Below are 26742 nucleotides of genomic sequence, written 5' to 3' on the forward strand. Positions count from 1 at the left end.
GCGTGTATATGTATGACATGCATGGGACAAAACCGCCGTGTACACGTACATGTACCACAACCAGCCTTACATACAGCCAAGCCTGGGGTGAGTAATGTGCCATTCCTATCATTCCTATGGCACATTACTCACCCCTTTCCGAATCCGAAAGGGTCAACAGTCCCTCCACTTTCTCATCCTCCGTGCCGGTATGGTGGTATGGTGGCCACTGGCGCGGGATCCAGTGCTGTGCACACATGTTCAGCGTGACAAGCAGCATGCCTGGCCCAAAGCCGAAGACTCAGGATGATGGAGCAGAGTACCCATAAGGCCAAATATTATGCACCCTTGCAACCTTGAATGTGCTCAGTCGCATAGCAAGTGTATCATGCATGTATGTGAGAACAACCCGTAGTAGAAGACTACTTAGCACGAAGGCTTACCCGTATGTACATTCTCTACATGACTGTAATAATGAGGATTGAGGGCAAGAGAACTTGGTGACTGGATCCAGTTTCTGAATCAGTATCACCATGGAAACAGCAGGAAAGAATGGTGGCCCATAACAGGGAGCCCTAAACATACATGATACATAAGGTGTAGGGCTCCCTGGTCCATACTTGATCATAGACTCTGTCTCGGTCAAGTAGGCTCCGGGGAAGAGCGACATGACCATTGTAACTGCAGCGTCCCTGTTCTGTTGTCATTGTAACTGCAGCGTCCCTGTTCTGTTGTCATTCGCTTGAAAGGGAAGAGTACATTCGACTACCATACCAGTTCCAACCATCCCAGTTTGGCCGGGACCGTCCCGATATCGAGGGTGGTAATATGCACCCAAAAGTGCATTTGTTGCATGCTTCACAGGTACAATTGTATTCATTTTCATAGCCAGGTATGTCATTGTCCCGATCTCGGTTTGAATATACATCCTGATTTGCAGTTCTGGCCAAAGAAGATTGCCTACGAGCTACCTCAGTGTAAATAATGTTGATAAACCTTTTAAAAAGAAATAGTGAGTTTTACGGCGGATCAAGATGATAGGAAGTATTCCTTCTCAAGCAAAGCAATAATTATGTCACGGGTTCCTTTTGGCAAGTTTGCTCACACGTTACGGAGAGCCTAAATTGGATAGATTCAATAATGAACCTTCTGGCAATTCCTGGAGGATTATGAGCACTTGAGGAACGACAAGTGCGCACTGATTTTGCCAATATTATTTGCTGGAGATTAAGCTATGTGAAGATCAAAGTGTTTCTGCATTGACAGGCACATCACCAGTAGCTGGTTAGAAGAAGCCTTCGGGTAACTTGAGCCGAGCATCGTCTGCTCTGACCAATGCTCGCACTCGGGATATGTAGCGTGACCGCCATTCAGGCGCCATTGCTCAGTTGTTCATCGTACTGCGTGATGCCCAACACTGCTAAGCATATCCTCGCTATGGTGGCTAGAGTTCATCTTCACTGAGGGGCTGCATCTCAACATACTCATCCACACTCACACCGGTTGGTCCTAGACGCAAACCAGCCTCTGTGTCCGCTCCATAGTTTAGCAGGATCTTCGTCACTGACTGGAGAAGGCTGGACATCAGGGGACGCTCAGCTGGGTTCATATTCCAGCACTCCTCCACCAGCGCATGACTGCAGTGCAGCAGCACATACACATACGCATGCACACCATGTACCACATACATAAACACACGTGAGCGTGCACACACACACACACACACACACACAACACACACAACACATACACTAATGCACACACACGCGTACACACACACACACACACAAGCAGTTTCGACAGAGGAAAAGAGCCAACTTGGGTAGAAGTGGACACACGTCGCAGACATTAACGGCAATTGTGGTTGGTAACGTATACAATCATCATGTCTACGGCAAGACCAAACAACAATGTGTAAAGACTAGTGATGTAACGATACTAACGAATAATCGATTATCCGAATTTCCTCGATCTCTTGGACCTCAACGAATAATCGATCGAATAAAATTCGAATATCTGCGGGCGGGCGAAGTCCGTGCGCTGCATACCGTGTGCGGGACTCTAGATATCTCGACTTGAATACCTGAACTTTGTACTGTGTTGCTGACAACGACTAGACTACGCGGGGTAGACCATGGTAGACTCTACTGTGAATCGAGTCTGAACGCTTGTGTTGTGTGTTTGCTACATGACACTTTTTGTGGAATAGTAGAATAATCGTTCGTTCGCTTGAGTGGTATTCGCTAGATTATTCGTTCGTGAAATTCATGGTTCATTACATCACTAGTAGAGAGACAGTGAGAGAGAGTGAGTGAGTGAGTGAGAGAGAGAGAGAGAGAGAGAGAGAGAGAGAGAGAGAGGGAGAGAGAGAGAGAGAGAGAAGCAGAGACAGAGTGCCAGCTAGTGTGGACCGTGGTTGTTTCTGTGGTTGTTTCTGTTCAGTGTGCAGCACAACTCACATTTCAGTCGGACATAGTGACGGCTTGTCAAGCCGACCACCTGAATTCAAGTAGCCGGGTATTGCAAAGTTGGAAATGCCGGGATAAGGAATACGACCCAGACTGAACACTTCCCACGTGGTGACGCCAAAAGCCCACTGTGAAGGAGATAACAAAGACCCACATGTTCATGCACATGCCCAACAACAGGGATATTATACGGCCTACTGCTGCATGATATGATCCGGTTACCATAGGTACAGCAAGAGCATAGCTAGACATATGCATGATTGCATAAAACCTTTTACTAAGTTTTAGTTAAAAATACCAAGAAACGACTGAGTTACGATCATATGAAAAATAAAAATGTTTCGATCCAAGGGATCGAAGCTTGTACAGCTAGTCCATAAAGGGTTAAGTACTTGAACACAAAAAAGAGATCTTGCCGATCAAGAATTCTTCTCCAGCTCAGCCCCCCCCCCCCCTAACCTGACAATGGCAATGACCATCAATTCATCTTCTTCCCTGATGATCTTATATGCCTGTTTTCACAACAGAAGAATCAGTGTTGCATTTTAGTGCTGTGCCAAAGGGGACCGTGTTGTTCTACAGTACACCGTACCACGTCCGATCGTCTTGTGAAGACACGGTCATGCAGACACTCCGGTGCCAACCACTTGACCGGCAAGCGTGTAGTGTTCTGCTGCCGGTAGTAGGAGCCGTCGTCCATTGCCCGACTCAGACCGAAGTCCGCAATGACCACCGTGTAGTCCTTACGCACACTGAAACAAATTCATCAACGAGAGAAGGCACATGAATTCAAAATAAGCTTCAAAGTATGTTTATGGTGCATGTGAGAGTCTGAGAGACAGATGTTCTGCGTCCGCTGGACCACCACTATCCTCACCAGTATAATTATATCAAGATCAAGAAAGGCAAGAAGTGCATCATAGTGAGTTCAACAGCCAGACTAGCTACGCCACCATTCAAGTACGACTCGTACATAGCCACTTTGGAGTTATGAACCAGCCGATCTTACGCATGCCTGCCTAGACTCACAGTACATGCACAGAACACTAGTGGAACAATTCAAGGCTAGCTTGTGGCAACTCTGAGCTTTGTGCTCAATGCAACCATCAGGTAACTTGAGGATGCTGTAGCACTCACTATCTTGCCTGATGATTACACTGGGCAAGAGGCTCAGAATTGCAATAAACTAACCTTAAATCCGTCCCAGCTAGTGTACTGTGTACAAGTCCCTCAGTGCCTTTGCGGCACCCGAGCACTATTAGCACACTGTGTACGTCCTCCTGTAAACTGAATAAGTATCGGCATGGTGAGTGCTGTGCAGCATACATGAATAGTTTAAAGTATCCCTTACTGCCCCATTGCCAACCATGCGTTCACAAGGAGAATGGAAATGAAAACGGCATTATATCAATTCTTCACAGACAGAAGAACGAGTAGTGTTTTTTTTTCATAATGCCGAGTTTCACGAACTGAATCGATCATCAGACGAAAATTGAATTGACGAATACTCAATTCTTCACAGCAGTCAACGTGAGCACTCACAGGCAATTCCTGGCGGCTAGGTCTCGATGGACACAGTTCTGCTCGGCGAGGTAAGTCATGCCATCCGCAATCTCCTTCACCATTGTAATGAGCCTGTGATTTGTCTGTAATAAACGGCAACAGTAGCAAGCACACAGCGTAGCACACAGCGTAGCACACAGCGTAGCATTCTGTGACTGGGTTTCCCTGTTAACGGTATTTTCGGAGCCGCCTCGCTTGGCTGCCATTCACCTTTTCCCGATAGATACCAACATAATAGTATGTTCAAAATCATGTCCAGTTGAAGCGTCAAATTATCATTGTCATAGGCAGCAGAGGCAGGTGGCTGCTCCGGTAGTTGGAGCTAGTGCTTAACACCTGAATGATACCTGGCGGCAGCAATTGTTACAGAATTTCATGATGCCAGCTTTCCAGCTGCAATAATAGTGTGGGAGTAGGAATGAGCACGCCTTAAAAACTGCATGAACAGCTAAAGCTTCACCAATGCCCCTGCAGCTTTGGTATCCCCAAGCACACACTATTTCCTGTTTCGCCGCATCTGCGGCAAGAAGAGTGTTAACAACAAATTCACAGTCGCATTTAAAAACCCGAGGCAATTAAAGGTAGTGTCAGTTAATGGTATCAGCTTACCAGCCAGGTGGGGAAATGTGATGGATTTGAGCGGGATGCCTTGAGTAATGAACCTAGATCTCCAAGTTCCATGAGCGGCAGCAACAGCAACGGTGACTTCTGCAGGTCATTCAGGACAGCTAAGGGAACGTGATTGCTGGTAGCAGCAGCTATTGGACTGTCACCATTGCTGCTACTGTCGGCCATTCTCGCGTCGGCCGTTCCCAGGGACAGTCCACTCTCCAAGCAGATGCCTTCCATCCACATGACGTGTGGGTGGTGGAGCTCGCTCATTCGCACTGCTTCCTCTAACAGGGCAATGACAGAGTCCTTCAGGTAGGCATCTACACACCACAGTCAAATTGATTTAGCACACAGAGAAGTTAGTAATGGCTTGCCCTAATCACGGTCCAATTATGACCATGCAGTCCTTAGGTTAGGGTAGATTGTTTTAGGATAGGGCCGACTATGGGCATATACTTTGAAGTACATACACATACATACACATACATACGCACGCGCGTGCGCGCGCACACACACATACACACACACAAACACACACACCATTGACTCGATGCTACAGCAGAAGCTATAGCAAATTGTGCTGGGATTGCACCATTCAACAGCTTGCAAGGCTGAAGAATTGACAGCCACTATTCAGCCTGGTCTACACCACACAGCTATGAAGTTGCTTTTTCTGGCCAGTGAATCCCTACTTTTTCGTCTTTTTTTCTTTTTTTTTCAAGCACACACATCACACTACATACTTCGGCATACACTGGCTGTTGGTAACCACCCAGGAGAGTGAAAGAAAAGTCAGGAGGAGTCTGAGAAAGAGAAGAAGGACATGTGTGACTATAATCATTGGGAATCGAACCCGCAACCTATCGATTGGAAATCGCTGCACATACCACTGCACCATATGGGACACACACATACGTACACATACGCACACACACACACACACACACACACACACACACACACACACACACACACACACACACACACACACACACACACACACACACACACACACACATATAAACACACAGACTACGTACCTTTGGCACACTTTAGAGCAACCGTCTGCGGTGCATCATTCTCCCTCTCCTTCAAAGCAGCACAGAAAACCCTACTGAATTCTCCTGCAGCAATGGTAAAGAACAGCGAGTACACGTATCGTAACATGAACACATGGTCAGTTATTGTAACAAAGTACGGCCACAGCACCGACTTTTTGTGGACGAGTGGTGTTTAAAGTGTGGCCGGAAAATACGATACTTGGCACCCTTAAAGCGGGTCCGCTAGCTCACCACCATGACAACATTGACTTCCAAACCGGTATTCACACACTACAGCAGTGCTCTCACCTTCTCCCAGCATTGTCTGAATTGACAGGGAATGTGCGGTGACATCCCGGTGCCGGAGCTCCTCTGACAGGGCAGCCATTTTCAGCTGGCGCTCCTCGTCTTTGGCAAGATCTTCAAACCGTGCGCTCTGACTGAGGAGAGCGGGCAGCGCGCCGAGTTGCAGTACCGAGTTTTTTGCAAGCTCCGAAATAGACGAAGACCGCTGCATTGGCTTGAGGTGATGCATTGACGTCTGCGACAGTGTAGTGATTTGCAGGGCACAAGGCAAGACTGAGATTATTAGACCATGCAATGAGCAGCAAATGCGAAGAGAGCCACCAGTCAGCCATGCAACTCTGAGCGGGAAACAAACCGTCAAGTATCCAGTAGGGAGCATACGTCTTCTGTGTTTACATATTTTGCACATATGGTTGAATAATATGGTGGTAAAGACACACCTGGCAATATGGCGGTAGATGCACGCCTGCCCACACACGCTCTCTGGGCTGCAAAGTTCTGTCACAGAGCTCTCCTTCTCACCACCACCACCACCACAGGTGTGTATTTACCGCCATACAAGTCAACCATAAGTACAGCTGCAGTGGAGTCTTCAACTTCATATTTTGCAAAGTCGCAAAATTAAAATTCATTTTTATGGATCACCCAAGGATATAGACACTTGCCACTCAAGAATTAAGGATAGAAAACTAGCGAGCCCCCCCCCCCCCCCACACACACACACATATGTACATGCACATCACAACTATCCAAGCCACATGCCACCCATTGCCTAGACATGCATGTACTTCCCGGCAGATAAACCCGACCACCGAAGGAATGGATGCAGCAACTTACAGCATCAATGGATCTTCGACCTTCTCGTGTACGCGACTTCGACATCATCCACTCGGATTGCTTGGCCGGAACAGCAGACTGAGGAAAGAGTTTTCGGCGATCCTCATCTCGGTTGCCAGCAAGGTCCGTACTAATGCCCAGGAATTCATGGACAGCAAACAGACAAACACATGATAGCAGAACAATAGTAGAATAACAGCAGAACGATAGCAGAACGATAGCAGTCTGCCGGTGTTGTGTGTTCACGTTGATGACCCACCATAGCCAGGGTTTCCATGCACAGTTAAGCCATTTTTTTAATTTTTATTTTATTTCAACATCCAATGGCAGAAACCAATGCAAAGAAGGGGGTGTAAGCCATTTAAAGGGAAAGCACCTATGAAGTATGAATGCTGCAACTTCCACAAAATTCCCCAAAAGATTGAATGTTTACGGTCGCACCGCCACCCGATCTCATGTTCACACTCTTGCCGGATACGATATCATGTTGCTGGTCTTGCCGGTACTGTAAAGCGTGAAATTTTCGCGGCGTTTTTAGTTCGCGTTTTCAGAATCCGGACAGGTTTGCAAGGTTTTAATTTTGCGATTGCAGAATGGCATTCTTGCTAAACCTGTGGCATTCTTGCTAAATCTTTCATGGATCTCCTTTTCGCGCTGTCTAAATTTCGCGATATCCACGCGGCCGCGAATTTCACAGAAATTAGACCATGGCAATAATTTCACGGTTTACAGTACTCACCAGGAATTGCACGAGTAAACCTGCTTAAACTCACCAGGAATCGCATGGGTAAACCCGCTGCTTTCTCTTGCTGACGAAAACACAATGTGCCAGCAGGAAGACGGCAAGAGAACCGACGATGGAGCAGGGCACTATGATGCCCACAACCAGTGCCACGTTCCGCTCATCATCTTCACCTGAGAAAGGAGCATTCACACAGAGTGAAGTAATAGGGACTCACGCAGGTATAGGTGTAGGCTTTCACACAGAAGGAAGACCTCTCGGAGTTGGTAGTCAACCAATTCCGAGAGGTCTTGCTTCTACATGTATGTGTGAAGTACTCTTGGCTCAGAATATGCCAAACTACCCGTACATGTACCTGTACACAGGGGTGTCGCAAGGTATTTTAGTGTGGTACGGTCAGCCATCTGGAGTACAATTTCCTCGTGGGGGAGTGGTGGCTGAGCCGAAAATTTTGGAATTTTAGATCCCAGTTCAGTGTATTTTATTGATCCACGGGGGTACCTGGGGCAAAAAGTGGTACGGTCAATACCGTAGTGCCCGACGCCCCTGGTACCTGTACAATCATGTATTTCAGTAGCTGTTCCTACTTCTCTAGGTGTGGGCTTGTTCAGTTGACTATTGACTCTATCACAACAGAGTAGGATTGGTAAGATACTATTGTAACAAACTGAGCCAGCCACCAGTAAATTAGTAGGGTAGCAAGTGACGGTTAGTTCTTCCATCTCGCAAGCTATTCAAGAGTGCAGTAGCAGCACAGATTTCTATACCTACGCGAGTAGTATAAGTCGCTATAATCGCCTTTTGCAATGTGTGTGTGTGTGTGCTGTCCACCAAGGTCACTTCTTAGGTGGGTATTTTTTATTCGTTAACGAATGAAGCTTCGCTACATGTATTATAATACTTTGAAGAGAAATTGGGCAAGTTATCTGTTCTGACTTAAAAGTTTCACACTTGCCCCTTTGTCTGATGATCCGTTTTTAGCATTTTAAACGCAGAGCCACAACATATTTCAAATTCCAATTCATCCCAAAGTTTGTAACCAGCTCTGTACACTTGTGTATCGAGCACTATTTCAGCAAAGGAAGCCCTACCTGTGTGCATTTGGTGTGCTTGCGCTAAAGTGTTTTTGACTTTGAATAGAAAAGGAGCCGAATCTCTAAGCCCACTGAGCTTGTTACTGAGTGATTTCAAGTCTTATGGCGTCCCACAGGTCACTGTAGTCACGTTCATTTTGAGAGTTCTGAGCGCATTGTGAGCACGCTTACCTGTTGGACTATCACCGCACTTAGGAACATCACAATACTCCCATGTGTAGCGCGTATTGTTATCGTCATCTGTGCTGTAGGCTGTCACGCACCAGGGCTGGGCGCGGGCCTCCAGGTCCCGGCAGTTGTTCCCTGCATCGCTCAGCATGAAGACGTATCGCAGCGGATTGGTTCGCCTTGGCCGAAAAGCTGGCACATCGTACCAGGCAAGGCATGGCTTACCACTGACTGTAGTGTTAATTGTGCCACTGTAGTCCAGTGGCAGAGAATCACGGTAGCATGATGCTGGCATAGGGGTAGGCACACAGCAATGACAACGACGATGACGATGACGACAACAACACATGTACACACATGCACATGCGCACACATGTACACATGCACACATGCATATACACAAACAAACATACACAGACATACACACACATTAGATAACCCTGTGAAAGAGGAGTAGAAGATCTGGACGACGGCGCATATACTTGATGCTTGATTTGTACATCTTCCATTCCCATGCACACACATGCATGCACCCCCCCCCCCCCCCACACACACACACACACAAACAAAACACATAAACTCAAGTTGACACCATCATCATGTCAATTCAACCCATTGGTGCCTGACTGAGCCTGCATTGTGTGCTGTTACGTGCAATCGCATCGATCCAAACTCCATGTTTTCAAATCATGTGACAACCCTCTATAGCTATCGAAAGGCTAACTACCAAGGGACACGGTCTCCGTAAAAATAATCAAGTATCTTGACATGTGTACAGGACCTGCTCTGCAATTGACTCAATGCTATTTACTATAAGACAGTATAGATGGTTGGTGGATCTGATCTATCCTCCCCCACCGTTTAGGAGCTGCATCTGACGCCTGATCATGGGGTGGTGGCGTCCCACGGAAGCGGAAAGGTGGTTCTTGACCAGGGAGTTGTACGACTCCTTGTTCTTGACCTGCCCGGTACGCGAAACCGTCGAATTTTTTATTTTTATTTTTTTATGTAATGAAGGCACAAATAGGTGTAGAAAGTAGGGTAAACTATAGACACACTTCTGCCTTAACCTCCACCCCAGGACTGGCTTCAATACGAGGATATTCACAGAAGGCAATAAGGAAACTGGCCATTGCAAACGAACAGAATGACACCAACACGAAACGCGCCCGCAAAACAGCTGAAAGTTTGGCTCCAATTCTAGAGCATGCCACAAACGGCACTACTGATGCAACGATATCATGTGGAACCCTTCTCTGCGGCTTGGAGCGCCCACACTGAGATCTCTCTCTATCCACTCACACTATCTCCTTAGCTAATCTTTGAAGTACCCCGGCCCACGCCATTCCACTTTATGCACCACATGTACTACCATCGGTCTTATGCTGCAGTGGAGTTATCAGCCGAGGCCGCCCCTGGCTAGTACACTTGTAGTCAGTGCACTAGTGCTGGTGCAATGCCTTCACCCTGCAGTACTGCTCCAAGGGTCACTCATGCCGGTCTATGCCAAAAGGTGCCCGTGATGTGACAGCCCACTTAGCAGATGTTCATAATGAGCCACTTCAGATTTACATTTTTATCATGTTCACAAAGAGAAGCGATCACAGGCATTAAGAGTGGTCACAAGAAAAACCCGCTTCCTGTGTTCTATAGACAGGAGCTAGTTCGGCTTGCAAGTATATGTCCAAGCAACTGCAGCAGCTGCTGTGGACTATACCGTGTGTTATCTTTTACCTTTACTTGCCCATTATGAGCAACACAAACACAGGATTTTCTCAAATCGTAGCTCAGCCCTGACATATTATCAACAAAGCGCTGTGGTTCCGACACCTGACCCTCCACACAGCGCCCAGAACATCAACCCCTGGTATCCTTGGGCAGGGTTGAATCCCCATGTGAGTTACATGGTCCCTAGCTTGATCAATGATCACTGTGGCTAGATACATGTGCATGTAGGTATCTGCAGGAAGAGCACAGATCTGTACTTGTCCGCGCATAGTATACTTATTTTATTTTATTTTCTATACAAAGGTCCACTATATTCCCGAATATGTGCGAGAAGTGGCGGCGGGGCCAGGCTGCTCTGCCAACCTCAAAGGTCTCGGCGTCTACGCAGACAAAGCGCGCCATACTGATGGCATCATGGTTATACTTATTGTCATAATAATTATCATGAGTACGCTGACATGAATCTTTCTTATGAACTGCCCTCTGGCTAACAGTTACGCATCATTACAACCCCCACCCCCTTCATGTACTAGTACCCATTTAACTCAAGCAATGCAAACCATGCTGAACCTTCATTGGCTTCATTGACCCCTTTGCCGACATGACCTGCCAGCATAGTCACACAGACTACATGAGTCCCCCAGGTCACACAAAAGGTAACCCCGCAAGCAGTGGATGGTCATTGGACACTGTCTTGACCATATCCGGTTCAGTGGCTGCACCAGAGGTCATGGGAACCTACTGGCTCAGAACATTTGGGTCAACAACAACCTGCGCTTATCCCGGTGAAGCTCTAAAAAGTACTTGCAACCAGAATCGAGCTCCACAGACATACACTTCTTGGTCTTGCTCCCTACCAACCATGTTCACGTGTGTCTCCCCCCCCCCCCCCCCCTCCCCAAAGGGGAGACATTCAAAAGGAATCTTGTAAAGATGATTCTATTGGCTATGGAGCCCCCCAGAAATCCCCAAACTCTAGGTTGCCTTGAGGGATGATCCTACTTATGGGCTAACCAAACCTCAGTAAGTGGGACGGTGAGGACAAGGTCACGGCAGGGAAGGGATTGACAGCACCATGGTATCCGTCCCCGGATCCAACTGTATGGGGGGGGGGGGGGCAGGGGACAAACAGTGTACAGGAATGTAGACACACACACATGCATACACTCCCAAAAACTATTCCATACCTTTTGTTTCCATAGCTCTTTGAATACCACTCTCGCTATTTTTCAAACTTTTACTTTATTGAAACCTCACAAAGAGACATGTTTGCACAGTGTAATGTCATTGCCAATACAATCAACTTTAACGTAAAGGGATTTTTTCTTTTGTCAATTTTGTTTCAGAGCCTACCATCTTTGAAAGAATTACAGCCTGTGAAAGTATCAGCACTTACAAGTGCTACATGATTGTACATGTACATGTACATGTAGGTGAATACATCAGTCTTTCCTTGATAAGAAGTTTTCCAACTGGTAAGTACGTGTAAGTTGAGCTGCATGTACATGTACTGTGCCCATACCACACAACCTAATAAATATCCAGAGAAAAGCTATATTATGTATATGTACATGTACGTGCAGCACATGTGTAAGATAACTAACTGTTACTTCAAACGATAGCGGGAATAATGGCACACCCCCTGTGCCAGCCTAGCGTCTGCATCCAGGCAGTGCATGCATCAGTGGCAGCAGAGGGAGGTGGTCACATGACATTAGCTGATGAGATCAGTATTAAAATTGTTTTACTATCAGAGATGCAAGCACATGTACATGTTTACAACAGCACAGTGGTACCACACAGCACAGTGGTACCACACAGCACAGTGGTACCACACAGCACAGTGGTACCACACAGCACAACTCAGTTACTGTATCAAGAATCATGTAGAGGCACATATTGAAACGGTACCTTACACAATCACGCAGTTTATCAGTTTGGTACACAGACACACATGCAGAGCAGGCACACCCTCCATTCATGCCAATCACTGGTACCATGTACCACATGACAGGCATGAAGTGCAGCACGTGAGCTGCATCACTGGAAGTTAGTTTGTCACACATGTGGCATACAAGGTCACGTACAGAACAACAAGGGCAATCAAGGCTTGTTTGCTGCTACTCAACGTTTCATGCTTTTGCAATCATCAGGCAACCAAGGTCATTTACATGTACACATGTACATGAAAAGTGTACTGACATCAACATGTCTCGTTTCCGCTGTTCCAGGCAAGGAAAACGGTTACCATTCTCCAGGGTGGTGCATACTTTTTTTTGGCAGTGATGACATCTTTGCCAATAATTATAGTGCAGTTCAAATAACACTTACCACCAGCACACCCACCATGTACACACACACACACACACACACACACACACACACACACACACACACACACACACACACATGCGCGCATAGAGAGGATACCAATACCGCAATGCCAATGGTCATGCCTACATACGGCCCACACACTCCACACTCACTGAAGTCTCAACAAAGTATGGAATGCCAGCGCCACCACTTGACACCTGGATGTGGCAGTGCGATTGCAAATACTAGTACTTCGAAGTACACCCAGGTATACAACATCTACTTCAATACACCAATACTCATGCACACACGTGTATGCACAGATGCCTGAACTGGCTTTGCAGCACTTACTCCACACATCACATGCCAAGCCTTACTCACAAACCTGTACAGCTAAGTATACAGGCCTACATACGAGTACATGTACATGATCCTGTGTTCCGCTTGGTCCGGCCTGCAACCCCCAGATTAAGAGCCCCTGAGTTACAGCTGCAGCGCAGAAAACACCTGACATACAAACAATTATAATAATGTCTGTTCCAGACTTCACGGCACACGTGCACATGTTTACAAAATGTAATCACCACACATGTACATTGTACATGTACATACAAGGAGGAAAACTTCCTTCTGCACATACAAATGCACATGTATGTATCCGGTGGTAACAGTGCAGCCTGTGAACAGATCCAAACCTAGACTAGAGCATACCAAACAATGCACACATGTACAAACACATACAAATGTAGTTGTGCTACTGTGAATACTTCAACACAGTAAGTGAGTTATCACGGTACATGTACAACCACTAGTACATCATGCACGGCAGCAGATGCCCCTCGGGGCCAGGAGGATGGACATTCTATTGATCGATGCGGAGGCAAACTAAAATATTCTATTTTCAGCCAAAAACTATTGAATATTACAATCATGTGCATGTACACTCTGCGCATTGCGCAACCTGATCAGTCTGCAGACCTACATGTACATATAGGTCTATCATTGGCGCGGCCGGGCTGTATGATCTTGGTTTGGAACTGGTAAGCAAGGCCCCGACAAGTAACACTAGTGTCTAGCCCAACAGCACACTATGTTATATGGCAGGACCCCGGGGGATTACTCAGAAATGAGAAGGAAACATTGTCCGCATTGTCAGTCTTGAAATTCTGTAGTGGTATAATTATGTACATGTAAATGTATACAACACAATATTATCAGCATGTCGTATATTTACACTGGCTAGCTGTTCCCTGCACCTAGATTTGTGCACTTGGGCACTTGCCCATTGCTGTCCTGTGATTGCACCATTGCTGCTCTGTGATTGCACCATTGCTGCCCTGTGGCTGTTTCCTAGGTTTACTCCAGTAGCTTTGCTCAATTTCCTTGGAGAAACTAGTGGCTGCACTCGCCTGCAGTTTGATGCATTTGTACATGTACATGTACATGTAGGTGACAACCTAAAGATTTGAGCAAAGTCCCAAGCCATGAACCATCACCAGAGCCTCAGAACCATGCAATGATTGGGTTGTCTCAATGGATTGGGCATGGGGAGACAGGTACATGGTAACACCCGCTACATCGAGTACTGCAATCACATTACTTTGCTGATCCACTCACTATTGCCATTTGCTGCCTGATCTTGCACCTATCACGGCTATAGACAGCACTCCCTACTGTACAGTGGTCTTGACAAGCACTATGCTATTCATGATGCACTCCATACTGCATACAGTAGACACTTGGTGTGTAGGCAGGGCAGTATGGATCAAGGCTGGCTGCCCCCAGTTGACATGTTGTCATTGCTGTTGACAGGTACAACACAGCCCACACTGGCATGTCATATCTACCATGATGTACATGTACATGTACATACATGTACATGTACATACAATCATGTACATGTACATGTGCATAATGATTGTATTTGAACATCCCCAGTAAAAGACTGATCCTGAAACCATACACTACCACCCACATATCCAGCAGTAATATTTGCAGCATGCAGTCCATGTCATTCTGGCACGTACATGTACACGCATGTATAGTGTCCACAGCATGAGCAACACTGTACCATTGCATGTACATGTACATTGCACACTGATGCATAAATGTACAATGTAGTTACATAAAAAAATAAAAAATAAAAAACATGTATGGTCATGTACATGTACCATCATGTACATGACTGTACATGTACATGGCCAGAATGGTGCGCAATACATCACAATTTTGGAAGCACTCCTGCCAATCCAATGGTGGAGATTGGATCATCTTCATGATGTCAATCGTGAGTCATCATTCATAACATTGAGTAATCAAACAGCAGCGACGCGGCTGACAAAGTGACATCAGAATGTCACCACTGCTGTGCCTGCAATCTGCACTTGCACCGGCCTGCACTAGCACTGCGCTCCATGCTAACTCTGACACCGGCATGCACCCATACGTCCTTGCTTACTGTGCAGAACTGCATGTCCGCATTAAATTGTCATGTAGCCGGTGAAGTTCAGCTGGTGCAATGGGTACTGCAATGACGCCGGGGTGGCATTGCAGTGCAGCGGGTAATGACGGGGTTATCAGTGCCTCTGCTTGCATCATCTGTGACGCGCATGATGCCACTTCTACTGCTGCTGCTGTCCTATCGCTGAGCCCAATACTCCCGACACCATGTGTCACCCACAATACAGATACCGTGTGTCATCCATGAAACTCTGGGTCGGCCACTGGCTCCACAAAACAAACCGACGCATTCACCGTAAACTTATGAAACAGCATTGTATCTTTCCTCTACACCGCGGCACATCCTGAATGACAAGTGGGCAAGGCCAGCGCTGATTTCCACGTATTTATGGTAGCAACTATATTCAACTGCACCTACCAATAGTACCATGTTTAGGCAACACGTGGACCTGAAACAAAGTGTTACAAATAGTACTTTGTGCCCACTAACAGAACATCATGTTAGTTAAACACACCCTTACTGACTAAAAAGGCGTGAGGCCGCATCCTGCAGCTTCATACATGTAACTCCATGAGAATGTTTAAGCACACAAAACTCTGTGCCTCAGCATGACTAGCACTAAGTTACTGCAGTATACACGAGGGAATAGCACCTCCACTGTCACCTCCATCCTGCATGGGCTGAGCTTTTTATACAGATTGGTGACAGTGTGTAGACAAATGTAATTACTATTGAGACCAAACGCCAATAACGTTACACTGCTTTTGTTCTACCGTGACCATAGCAATGTATTGCTCTTGGGGTAGAGTTTTGAAAAGAAACCTGAAAGTATCGGCAGAGGGAGGAGTAATTGCAGTCTAAAACGTAGAGTGTTTTCCTTTGACTGGCTCAAGCTTTAAAACTGTCGGAGTGTCTCATGATAATATTAATTTTGTCACTGCACCAAACAGTTTGGTTACCATGTCAGGACCAATGGCATAGTACTTACTAGCACTGGTCTGATGCATTGATATACAGTCGAATGTCACTTATCCGACCACTTCGGGAATCAGGCATGTTGGATAACGGGATATGTTGGGGTAACTGATATCATTTTTTATGTGCATATATGGCTGGATTTCACTGATTTATGTACACAATACCCTAATATATTCATGCATATTCATGAATTGCTCCATGTACACATACATGTTAGCATACTTGACCACATCTACTTCAAGTAAATGCATATTACACCGTAATATACAAACAAACAAAAAAGTTTGTTTTTAAAGAATTTTACTGTTGAGAATCATAAAATTACCACTCCCGGGCTTGTCGGATAACCGACGTGCTCAGATAACTGGCGACCGGATAAGTGACATTCGACAGTACTAGGATCAGTAACAGGTACTGAGTATACGCACATCAACATGATGTATGCGCAGGTGTCAACCAACTACGGATACGAGTACCTTCCCCTCTGTGATTGGTACACACTTACATACACACATACATGTACATGTACACACAAACAAGCTCTGTTGTGTGTGTGCATACACACATCCATGTACATGAATACAATCATCATCATCATTATCACGTAGCCTTTTGTAGGTCTGTATTTACATGTATTAAAGTACCCTTCTGAAGTGATAACGCTGAACAGTTGTGTTTGTCAGTACTAGCACCTACTGTGCGCCCAGTGACAGACTATTTTGCTCCCTGTATGTACAATGTATGCCATTGGTCCCATCAAGGACCACACATACACGTACACGTACATACACACAGGCACCAGGGGAGGACCCTTGACCTTATAGTTCTACTAAGAAGCACACATACAAGTCATATGCACTCCTCTCTTATCTGTGCTAAGAGGTACATGTACATGACTGTATTGAGTCCTTATGTTCCTTCCGTGCTGCATTCACAACCACTCCCAGCATGAACTGAACTCATACCATGTATTTGAACCCTCTGAGCGTGTACTGACTTTTCATCCCAGAATCTTGATTTGATCACAGCAGGACCAGCACTACTGCATTCATTTACGCCATGATTGCACCATGAGGTAGAGCAAGTGCTTGAAAACTTACAAACAGTCATAGTATACACTAATACAGTACAATACCGGCGCCTGGACTCGGGGGGGGGGGGGGGGGGGGGGGCCAATGTCAATACCAGTGGTTTGCCGACTGAGTAGATTATGAATCTGTACCGGAGCACATGGTGTAATGATGCCAAGAATGGAACACATAACAGGGCTCCTGCAGTTCTATCCAGTTTCTAATTTACAAATGTACTTCCTATACTACTACTACAAACTAAGCTAGACATATTATGACTCAGTGAGGATGTATAAACCATAGATATCTACTCTTTCCGCTGCAGGCATGCCATGCGCGTGTCTCAACCAGTGATGATAATGTCACACGAAATATTTGTCAACTTACTTGGAAGTAGATAAGAAAACTAGAGCTCAACTAACTCCATGTGCACTTACTGTTTACTGCACATATTGGTAGCTTAGTAAACAAGCATGACGCCAGGGCTCTCGACTCAAGTACTACACCACTCTGTACATTCATTGTTTGACAGGCGAGCTGTCAGCCAATCTTGGTATCTGCTGTGTGCACCTACATGTACATGTACTGTAGCTTCTGATAACACTTCACAGCCTAGAGTACAGCTCAATGCTTTGCATAGTTCACACAGGTAAGCACTGCAAATAATTCTCTGATCCCAGTGAAGGTTTCACTCACAAACCATCACACTAGACGATACAACATGTCAACTGCGACTATCACCTGCATGCACTCTTCTGACAGAGTCCAACTGGGGGATATTCAAAAAGCTCCAGCATTGACTCCCCAGTGGCAAGTGAGCAGTTCTCAACATAATCTTTATCAGCGGCCGTCACTGAAGTGCTTGGAGGCTCCTGCATAGGCAAGCTCGACAGCAGGCGAACACCGATATTATCCCACTGGGAGAGATCATGGGCCAGCATGAACTCAGCTGAGTGCATGGAGACACAAAAAAGGTTTGTTTTCAGACCAGCGATATCCACGGACTAGTACAGGCATCCACTGTGCGTGCACCATGACCGCTCAGCAGAATATTTTGTCCACCTCCCCACGGCTACAGGCATAGTTTGGTTTCCAACACAGTCAGTGTGTACACGAGTGTTGATGGAGTCTTTAGTGTTACTACATTTATATGTACTGAAGTACATGTACATGTATATCAGAAAGGTTGACAGACAAGTAATTAGTTGCCAGTATTTAAGTTAGTTCCAGCAGCTTTCATACCCAACATTCAGTATACTAGTACCTGGTATACTGCAGATACATGTACATGTGTCTTTGGGGGTTATGATCAGTTATCTGGTTCAGCATGTACATGTACCTCACACAGTACACATTGTGCATGTAAATGCATAATTGTTGTATGATACAAATGCCGCTATCCAGGCATTGGACCAGACATTGCCCACAACCAGGCATGTACGAATCCGCAACTTGGAGCATGCATCCCCCAACTTCTATCTTTTTAAACGTAAACGGAAGTGCTCGGATCTGGGGAATCCGGATAAGCTCAAAGGGAAGTTCTAATGGGGACACTTTTCTGTGAGCATTACACAACAAGAAACTTACTTGCACATACTAGTACATGTATGACATACCATGCCTTGTGCGCATCGTTTACAATTTCCATGACGTGCACCACACACACACACACACACACACACACACACACACACACACACACACACACACACACACACACACACACACACACACACACCGGGATGCTAAGTTACATAAAGTGATGTGTAGTACATGTACAATGTTACTGTGGGTGTAGAGGGTTCCCCGCCATGCACATACACAACTGGTGCCGGTGCTATTGCATACGCACATGTAATTGGACAAAATTCACAGGGATGAACTATGCAACTGATGACTCAGTGGATGTGTGACATCCAAGTCTAAGTCTTTTCTGGCATTGCAGAAAATGTGGATCTGCATCGTAGGTGTCCCTCTTTCCTAGCAGTAGCACGGCACTAGGCACCTCTGTGTTGTTGGTCTGCCACACTTGCAACACTGACACTGATATTGGCATTGGCAACACAATCCACAGCATTTCATAACTACAAAAAGTGACTCAGTCCCCAGGACATTTCATTTTCATGATTGCTCACTCCATCCGAGTCTCCAGCAGTCAGTCACGTGTAGTTCTACCCCGTGTATGCGCATGCTCCATGCTTGTATATACATGTAGTGATGCACACGGAAATGGATATCCTTCCAAACGTCTGGCAAAGATACAATGTAGCTGGTATGGCCTATGGATCTTGCTGCATGCGGCGAACTGTCCTGCACCAGGTTTTGCTGAAGTCTCCTGAGTACAATCATCTACCACTACTACTAGCAGTCCTTGCGTCGCTATGACTCCTACCTGGGTCCAGCTCCACTGTTCCATGTTCTACGCATGTGGTCACCAGGTCATGTACACGTACACGTACACTGTATGCCTGATGTCTGTCTACTACTAGTACTGAGTACTACTAATACTACTACTACTGATTCAAGACAACATGGACCCCAAATGGTGAGAAGTTTGCCTTTATTGGATAACTATAAAAAGTTACTATACTTGCAGTAGTGGTGCTGCCGTGCTGCCGTTATGGACTCAGTGCAGTGGTGCTGCCGTTATGGACTGCATAAGTATACTAGTGCGCCTTGTTAAACCTCAAAGTAAACCACACACTTCTTTCCTGCATCTGCAAAGAATACCATGTTTATACTGGCCTTGTACATGTGCATGTAGCAATTATAATCCTCCATCAGTCCATGCCACAACAATCCGTGTTGCTCCGTTTAGTAGTGTCAGTGCGACTTGCGAAGTCTGCTATCTGGTTTTCCACTGTACATACATGCACAGTAATACCAACGTAGGCCGGTAGGGGTCAGCTGTTGGAACTGCACAAACAAATCCACCCCCCCCCCCCCCATATAAATAGCGGACAGCAGCAGTGTCACAGAGTCGCAGACCAGTCCACTCCTCATCTGATTCACCATCCATTCATACCAATCTGCTGCTGTGCGCTGTCTCCAGCTGTACTGAGCTGACAGTCTGTAGAGTGTAGACTGTACTGTAGTAGGTCTCAGACTCAGAGATGGTTCTTCTGGCACTAGTACATGTACTGCAGTTCCCACTACAACTGTCTGTGCTGTTGAGTGTCGTGCACAGTTTTTGGACTGGTCAAGGTTATGACTTATGTAGGCGCCTGCTGAATCCTGCCAATCATCTGGCTCTAGTCTAGACTAGAGGCTAGTAGTAGTAGTATAGTAGTAGAGCTCTAGAGTAGCTCTATCTATCGCCGCGCCTGATGACCGGTAGCGCTCGACCACACCGTGACTGCATGCGCGCGAGCAAAGCTGGGGACGTGAGACCTGCACGCGCCATTACCATGATTACTACTACTACTGCATGCGCATATGCAGGGCCTCGCGTAGATGCACAATCGAGTATCGTCGAGGACATGTAGAATCTACATGTCGGCATACAACAACGCACTCAACGAAATATTTTTCTAGTCCCCGTCTGTGTCACATATTCTGTACGCACGGCGTCATAAATTTCATCAGGGTCATTTTTCTCTGAGTTTCGTGTGGGTGTGCAGTCATTTCACTGCTGTCGTTTGTCGTCGTCGGAGAAGAACTTTTCATTTCTTTGTGCGAAGGATAATGACAAGAACACTATAGCGAGCGCTCGTGCAGTTGGTCTCTCTCCGTGTACAAACCTGTGTGGTGCTAGCGGTTGCTGTAGCAGAACGCCGCTGCTGTTCTACCTGGCACGCTAGCTTGTAATTGTGCGATGGCAGTGCCACATCAACTACCCAGATGGCGGAGGCAATCTCCGAGAACATCTCGCATAGCTCCGACGACGTTCCGCTTAGGATTAGCGGAGAACCCCAACGCCATTCTTCACATCAGTCTTTTCAAGCTGGGCCAGCTGCAAACGAGCGCCGCACGAGGACAAGGACCTAGACTTCTCCGCAACCTCCTGCTAAGCGGTGTGCTCAATCGTGCACTAACACAGGTTTCAAGAGCTGCGCCTCCAGCTGAGGTTCTTCCTACCACAGCACCAGCAGGTAGCGACACTATTCCCAACAACACGGCGCCGTCGTCGAGCACAGCGAACGTCGCTAGTGAAAACGTTAGCGTGCAGTTAGACGGTCAACAGCGTGTCGCCGTAGCGGCTGACAGCACTGGTGGCCTGGAGGTGAAAGAAAATAATTTGCTCCTACCGCCTACCCCTGTGACTGTTTCCTCTGCGCCCTCCCTATCGCCATTCAGTGATGACGGTGGTGAACATGGATTTGTTGAAGAAGGTTCGTCAACGTCTGTGGCTCAGTGTGTGTGTGTTGCTACATCGTGCGAGGTGGTGTCGTGTGCGGCGGCAGCAAGTAAAGATTGCCAGCACGGCAGTGGCGATGATGTGAAACGAGATCGGGTTAGTTGTTCGACTGCTACTGGCAGTGACCCGCTTTCAAGTGAGGCCAGCCCCGCGCAAACAGAAGCAGTGTCATCAGTGGCATCACCTGATAAAAACAATTTGTGCCGCAGCTCGTTCCGCCACACTACCGACAGCGCGCACGATGTGGCCGATATTGACGGAAGATTACGGAGCATCGACCTTCGCGTCCTGCCTGATCCGCACCATCGTGAGCGGGAAAGTCGCGGACGCCTGGGCAGCACGGACAGTGGCGTGAGTGTGGACACTGTTTTCTTTTCCGATGCTGATCAACAAGCTCATGCAAATCATCAGTCGCCAAGTGAAGATCATCAAGTGAACGGTAACACGTCAACTGCAGATCAGCCGGCGTACGCTACGGGGTTCAACCAGGACGATACCAGCGCACACAGCGGCGATGCATCATCGATGTCGAGCGCTGACGGTTCTTCTAGCTCGGGAAGGAAGAGCACGGCCAATGAACCTGCGGCGATATCCTGTGGGACGGCACCCTCACCGCCAACCAGTCCCAGTCGCAAACGCTCCAGAGGAGACTCTGCACTTGGGGACGAATCCACAACAGGTGAGGTGTGTTCGGACGATGCGCCAAGCTTGAAGCGTGTGCGCAGCGCTAGCGATGTGGATGTGGTGGATGCGTAGCAGCTAAACGGTTGTTTCTTGTTGGTGTTGATTTGTCAATGTAGTCGATGCCCTGTGATTTGTTAGTGATGGTGTTACGATGTTGTCAGGGCTGATGTCGCATTATCGTCGTGACATGGAGTCCACACTCGTTCAGTTTTCATTGAAACAATCGTGCTCGCTCCCTCGCTAACGCTAGTAGCGTCCTGATTGCGCAGTGGAGCGAGACCAGGGTTTGGTGTGTAACCCTTGTCTTTCTGGGATGATGGGGCGATGCTGTACGCTCTGGCACGTCGTCTCTGAGTGCACTCACATCGCTCGATTCTACAGACCTGGGGAACCTGCTAGGTGTGCGATTTTCTCTGTCAGCATTTCGCCTTGAGTTCTTGCGCGCTATCACCGCTCCATCGGAGGCGCGCGCGTGTGTTTGTTTGCATTCTTGATGGAATGCGCAGTTCCTTCCAAGTAAAGTTCCAGAATGTGGTGAAACCGCTGTGGCCGTCGCTGTACCTTTACCCGTGTATGCGATGCTGCTGCTGTCCTGCTGTCCCTCATTCAAGCTGTGCATGGCAGCATCACTGTGGTCTAACATGTTCCACGCGGCACACTGCCTGCTGTAATCAGGGAATCATCACCTGGAGCTGGGTGAAGCACCAGGCAGCCGGTTTCCTCAGCTGTGTGTGCGCAGCATATCGATTATCTTGGAACAGTCTGTCTCCTACTATACAGTCACACTCAGTAACACGTTCGCAATCTGGGATGGTATTCCCCAGTCTTGGAACAAGACCTAAGAACACCAGCCTTGTTCAAACATCCAACAAAATGGTATCCCATCACCAGGATGACTGACAGTGCACTGAATTCACAGGTAGGTACACTGTACCACTACTGGCATTGTACCTTCCTCAATTCTCTATGTTGACATTTCCGAATGTTGAGACTATCCCCAGCCTTGATGTCTAGTTCCAATGCAGTGTGATAAAATTGCAAGTTTTTTTGTATTGCCGTCTTGAGAGATCCCCTTTGGACAAACCTTGAATGGCCTTGATAAAGCCAAATGCATCATGTCCCCGAACACTATTAAAATTTTCACAGCCGTTTTTTAAAATAGAAATGACAAAATGACTATTATTTTTCCTCTACATGGACAACTATCCCATTGCCAAACAAGACAACCTTTACCCGCTTGGCAGCGGCCGAATCTATCATCAGTACAATCCATCTTTATCTGTTTATATTTTTTTGCGTCCCTAAAAGATCACTCTTATTCGATTAGAGAGAGAAACATCTAAAATGAATATAGACATTTGTTCACCAGCTCTGTGGGCATGTGAGGATGTGGCATGGACGGACGGACCATGCATTATAATGATGCTGTAGATAATGTCATGGTGACTTTACTAACTGCATGGCTGAGCCAGTAGTGCAGCCGAGCTGAAAAGCGTCTTTAAAAACTAGATACTATGGGGTGGTAGAATGCGGTGCACCGGTTTGTTTCCGATAAGAGAAACATCATCACGAGTATGCCTTTCCAGCTGGGGTTGCAAAGAAGGCATACTAATGAATAAAAAATATCCTATCCTGTCCTTTCGAAACAGACTTCCGACTTGGTTTGGCCACTCACCTGCCACAACACTCTCTCCGCCTTACATCTACATGTAGGTATGTTGGTGGTGTGCCTTCGCATTTGAAACAATTGCCAATAACTACAAGATTTACACCAATTTACGGGGTGCATTTAAAACTAACCTGCGTCGAAACACGCATGTATGTTTGCCTTTACCAGTAGATGCCCCGTAGCAATAAGTAACTCAGCCCATACAAAATTCCATTTCTTTCATGTTTGAATATTCAGGTGTGGTGTGTTCACAAAGAAAACACCTTGCTTCCCACGATTTTTTTCCATTGGAATTCTTTAATGCCCACTCCAGTCGAGTCACAAACTATGACTTGTGCAATCAAGCTTGATAATGGCATGATGTCATTGTGTACAATGTCCCATGGCCCACTAAGTTGCTGCTCTGCGTGCAATCTGAACAGAAGTTCTCAAAGTGCAACAAATTAATTCAGGAACAGCTGCCTGCAGGCTGGCCGCAAACACCAGCATGCCTCCCTATTTGCAGGTTGTATGGCAAGTGGCTTCCATTCTCAGCTCTTCCTGTGGTAGTCCACAGCACCAGTGTCAAACCGTTGGCTGGCTATGTGAGCCAGTGAACAGGTCATTCAGGGATCAGGCACCTGTACTCACACCATTATCCACAAAGTACTGATTAGCTGGTACAGCCATTATGACTTTGGCCCAGTTTGGGACCACTGTACTACCACAAGGGCTAGCTACCTTCAACGGTTGTGCAAGGATATTGCCCACTTGGAAAATAATTCATAATGGTTGCTTCACACAATCACACTCTTGTGCATGTGCTGGATTCTAAGCACACACTTGCCTACTACCGTATACCCTGCATCTGCAGGCGGCCGCATACTCATATATGTAGGTAGACATGGCAGTAGTGGTGCTAGCGGTGTCCTGCAGTTCCCTGCCGACCATGATGATCCCCACACTGCACCCGTTCCAGACCCTCCTGCATTCATACCCTAACCTCTCCCCCACACCCAAGTCCTTTGACAAGTTTGAGTCCATGAAGTGTATCCTGCTGCAGCACAATCCTTCCACCAGCCCCACCATGTACCAGTGCAATAGCTCCATACATACTCTTTATAGTGACCTCAAGAGCAGGGATCCCTACCCGGCGGCTGCACCAGGCTCCCGGCCTAGGCCCTACTCAAGACCAGATAAAGTGGGGCTTGCTGGAAAACAATGACATTGTACTGCAGTGTATTAGATGACTGAGGCTGAGGGCACCCCAAACAAGCAGCAAAAAATAATTGCTATTCATACCCTGTACATTGTCATTAACCTTTGCACAAGTAGCACAGCTATTTGGGGTCCTAGGGGACAATATTCAATCCCAGATCATTCTGATCTTGTAGCCTAGCATTCTAGCATAGGACAACTGCACTCCATAGATACATCACGGTGCATGCACTTGCTTACCTGAGCAAATACACATGCTCAGTACATGCTCAGTACATGCACTTGCTTACCTGAGCAAATACACATGCTCAGTACATGCTCAGTACATGCACTTGCTTACCTGAGCAAATACACATGCTCAGTACATGCTCAGTACATGCACTTGCTTACCTGAGCAAATACACATGCTCAGTACATGCTCAGTAAATGTACTTTAAAGTACTACACAGGGTAGTGCTCTTACAACACACATGTAATAGAGGTGGGGAGATTACATCATCAGTTGAGATGCTTTGGCGGCGAAGCCGGCTTGCGGCAGAGCGCTGCATTTGCACTAGTGACTCACGCTGCAGACTTAGCACCCATTAGGATATCCACTGATTCACGCTGCATACTTAGTGCCCAGTAGAAAATCTGCTTAATCACCCCATTACATCATTCACATACTAACCTCTATACTTGTACATGTAAGGCTCTTACCACTGGTCAAGAGCTGGGGGCCCAGGGGGGGGGGGGGGGGGGGGGGGCGTACTTAGAACCACAGTACAGTCAGACCTCGCTTATCTGGTCCTCGTTTATCCGGATCCCTCGCCATCCGGAAGAAAATCGCTGGTTACCGATGTGCATCATACGTTACGCATACAACATAACCGGACCTCGCGATCCGCATACCAGTGCATGATTTTGTGTACAAACTGGTCGAAATATGTACAAAAAGCTTCGTCGCATCCGGTTGCACGTGGCTTTCAGAAGCTAGAATCAGGGAGTTGTAAAAGCAAACGAGGTCCTTGACCTGCTGCATGCATGTGGAGAGCACTCAGTTGCATGTACTTGTCATTTTTCTCGCTTGTTTTACATATTGTGCACGCTAGTTGTTCTGCATAGGACCCATATACATGTATGTACGATGCCACTCCTTTTGATGTGCCACATGCATGTACAGCATGTGTGTTCAGTTATCCGGTTCCCTCGCCTATCCGGATATTTTTGTGGAAAACGAATGTGTGCGGTTAAGCGAGGTCTGACAGTACTAACAATACTACTAGAGTATTCTGATTGTTTAGGCATGCTTTTGATATCCATACACCAGCACTGTACTCTGCACTGTACTCTGCACTGTACTCTGCACTGTACTCTGCACTGTACCTATTGGCCACACTGGATGCCGGTGAAAGCCAACCCTCTAGCACTCCCAACTTCGACACAGACGCAACAGCCACTGGGGGCCCAGTTGGATCTGCGGACGCTGCAGAGGTC

General features: G+C 46.8%; 1 protein-coding gene across 1 annotated transcript in view; it reads right to left on the reverse strand.

Annotated features, from left to right (window-relative positions):
* Positions 1 to 836: 836 nt before the first annotated feature.
* Positions 837 to 26742, reverse strand: part of LOC135810066 (tyrosine-protein kinase transmembrane receptor Ror2-like) — a 45872-nt gene continuing 19966 nt past the window's right edge. The window contains exons 8-17 of the mRNA XM_065323532.1: positions 8813 to 9097; positions 7579 to 7720; positions 6806 to 6935; positions 5972 to 6203; positions 5663 to 5746; positions 4620 to 4942; positions 3990 to 4093; positions 3040 to 3199; positions 2439 to 2575; positions 837 to 1616 (exon numbers count right to left, since the gene is read on the reverse strand). Coding sequence (XP_065179604.1) covers positions 1424 to 1616; positions 2439 to 2575; positions 3040 to 3199; positions 3990 to 4093; positions 4620 to 4942; positions 5663 to 5746; positions 5972 to 6203; positions 6806 to 6935; positions 7579 to 7720; positions 8813 to 9097 — 1790 coding nt within the window. The 3' untranslated portion in view covers positions 837 to 1423. The remainder of the gene's footprint in view (positions 1617 to 2438; positions 2576 to 3039; positions 3200 to 3989; positions 4094 to 4619; positions 4943 to 5662; positions 5747 to 5971; positions 6204 to 6805; positions 6936 to 7578; positions 7721 to 8812; positions 9098 to 26742) is intronic.

Source organism: Sycon ciliatum, chromosome 2 (assembly GCF_964019385.1).
Source record: "Sycon ciliatum chromosome 2, ocSycCili1.1, whole genome shotgun sequence".
NCBI classification, from domain to species: domain Eukaryota; kingdom Metazoa; phylum Porifera; class Calcarea; order Leucosolenida; family Sycettidae; genus Sycon; species Sycon ciliatum.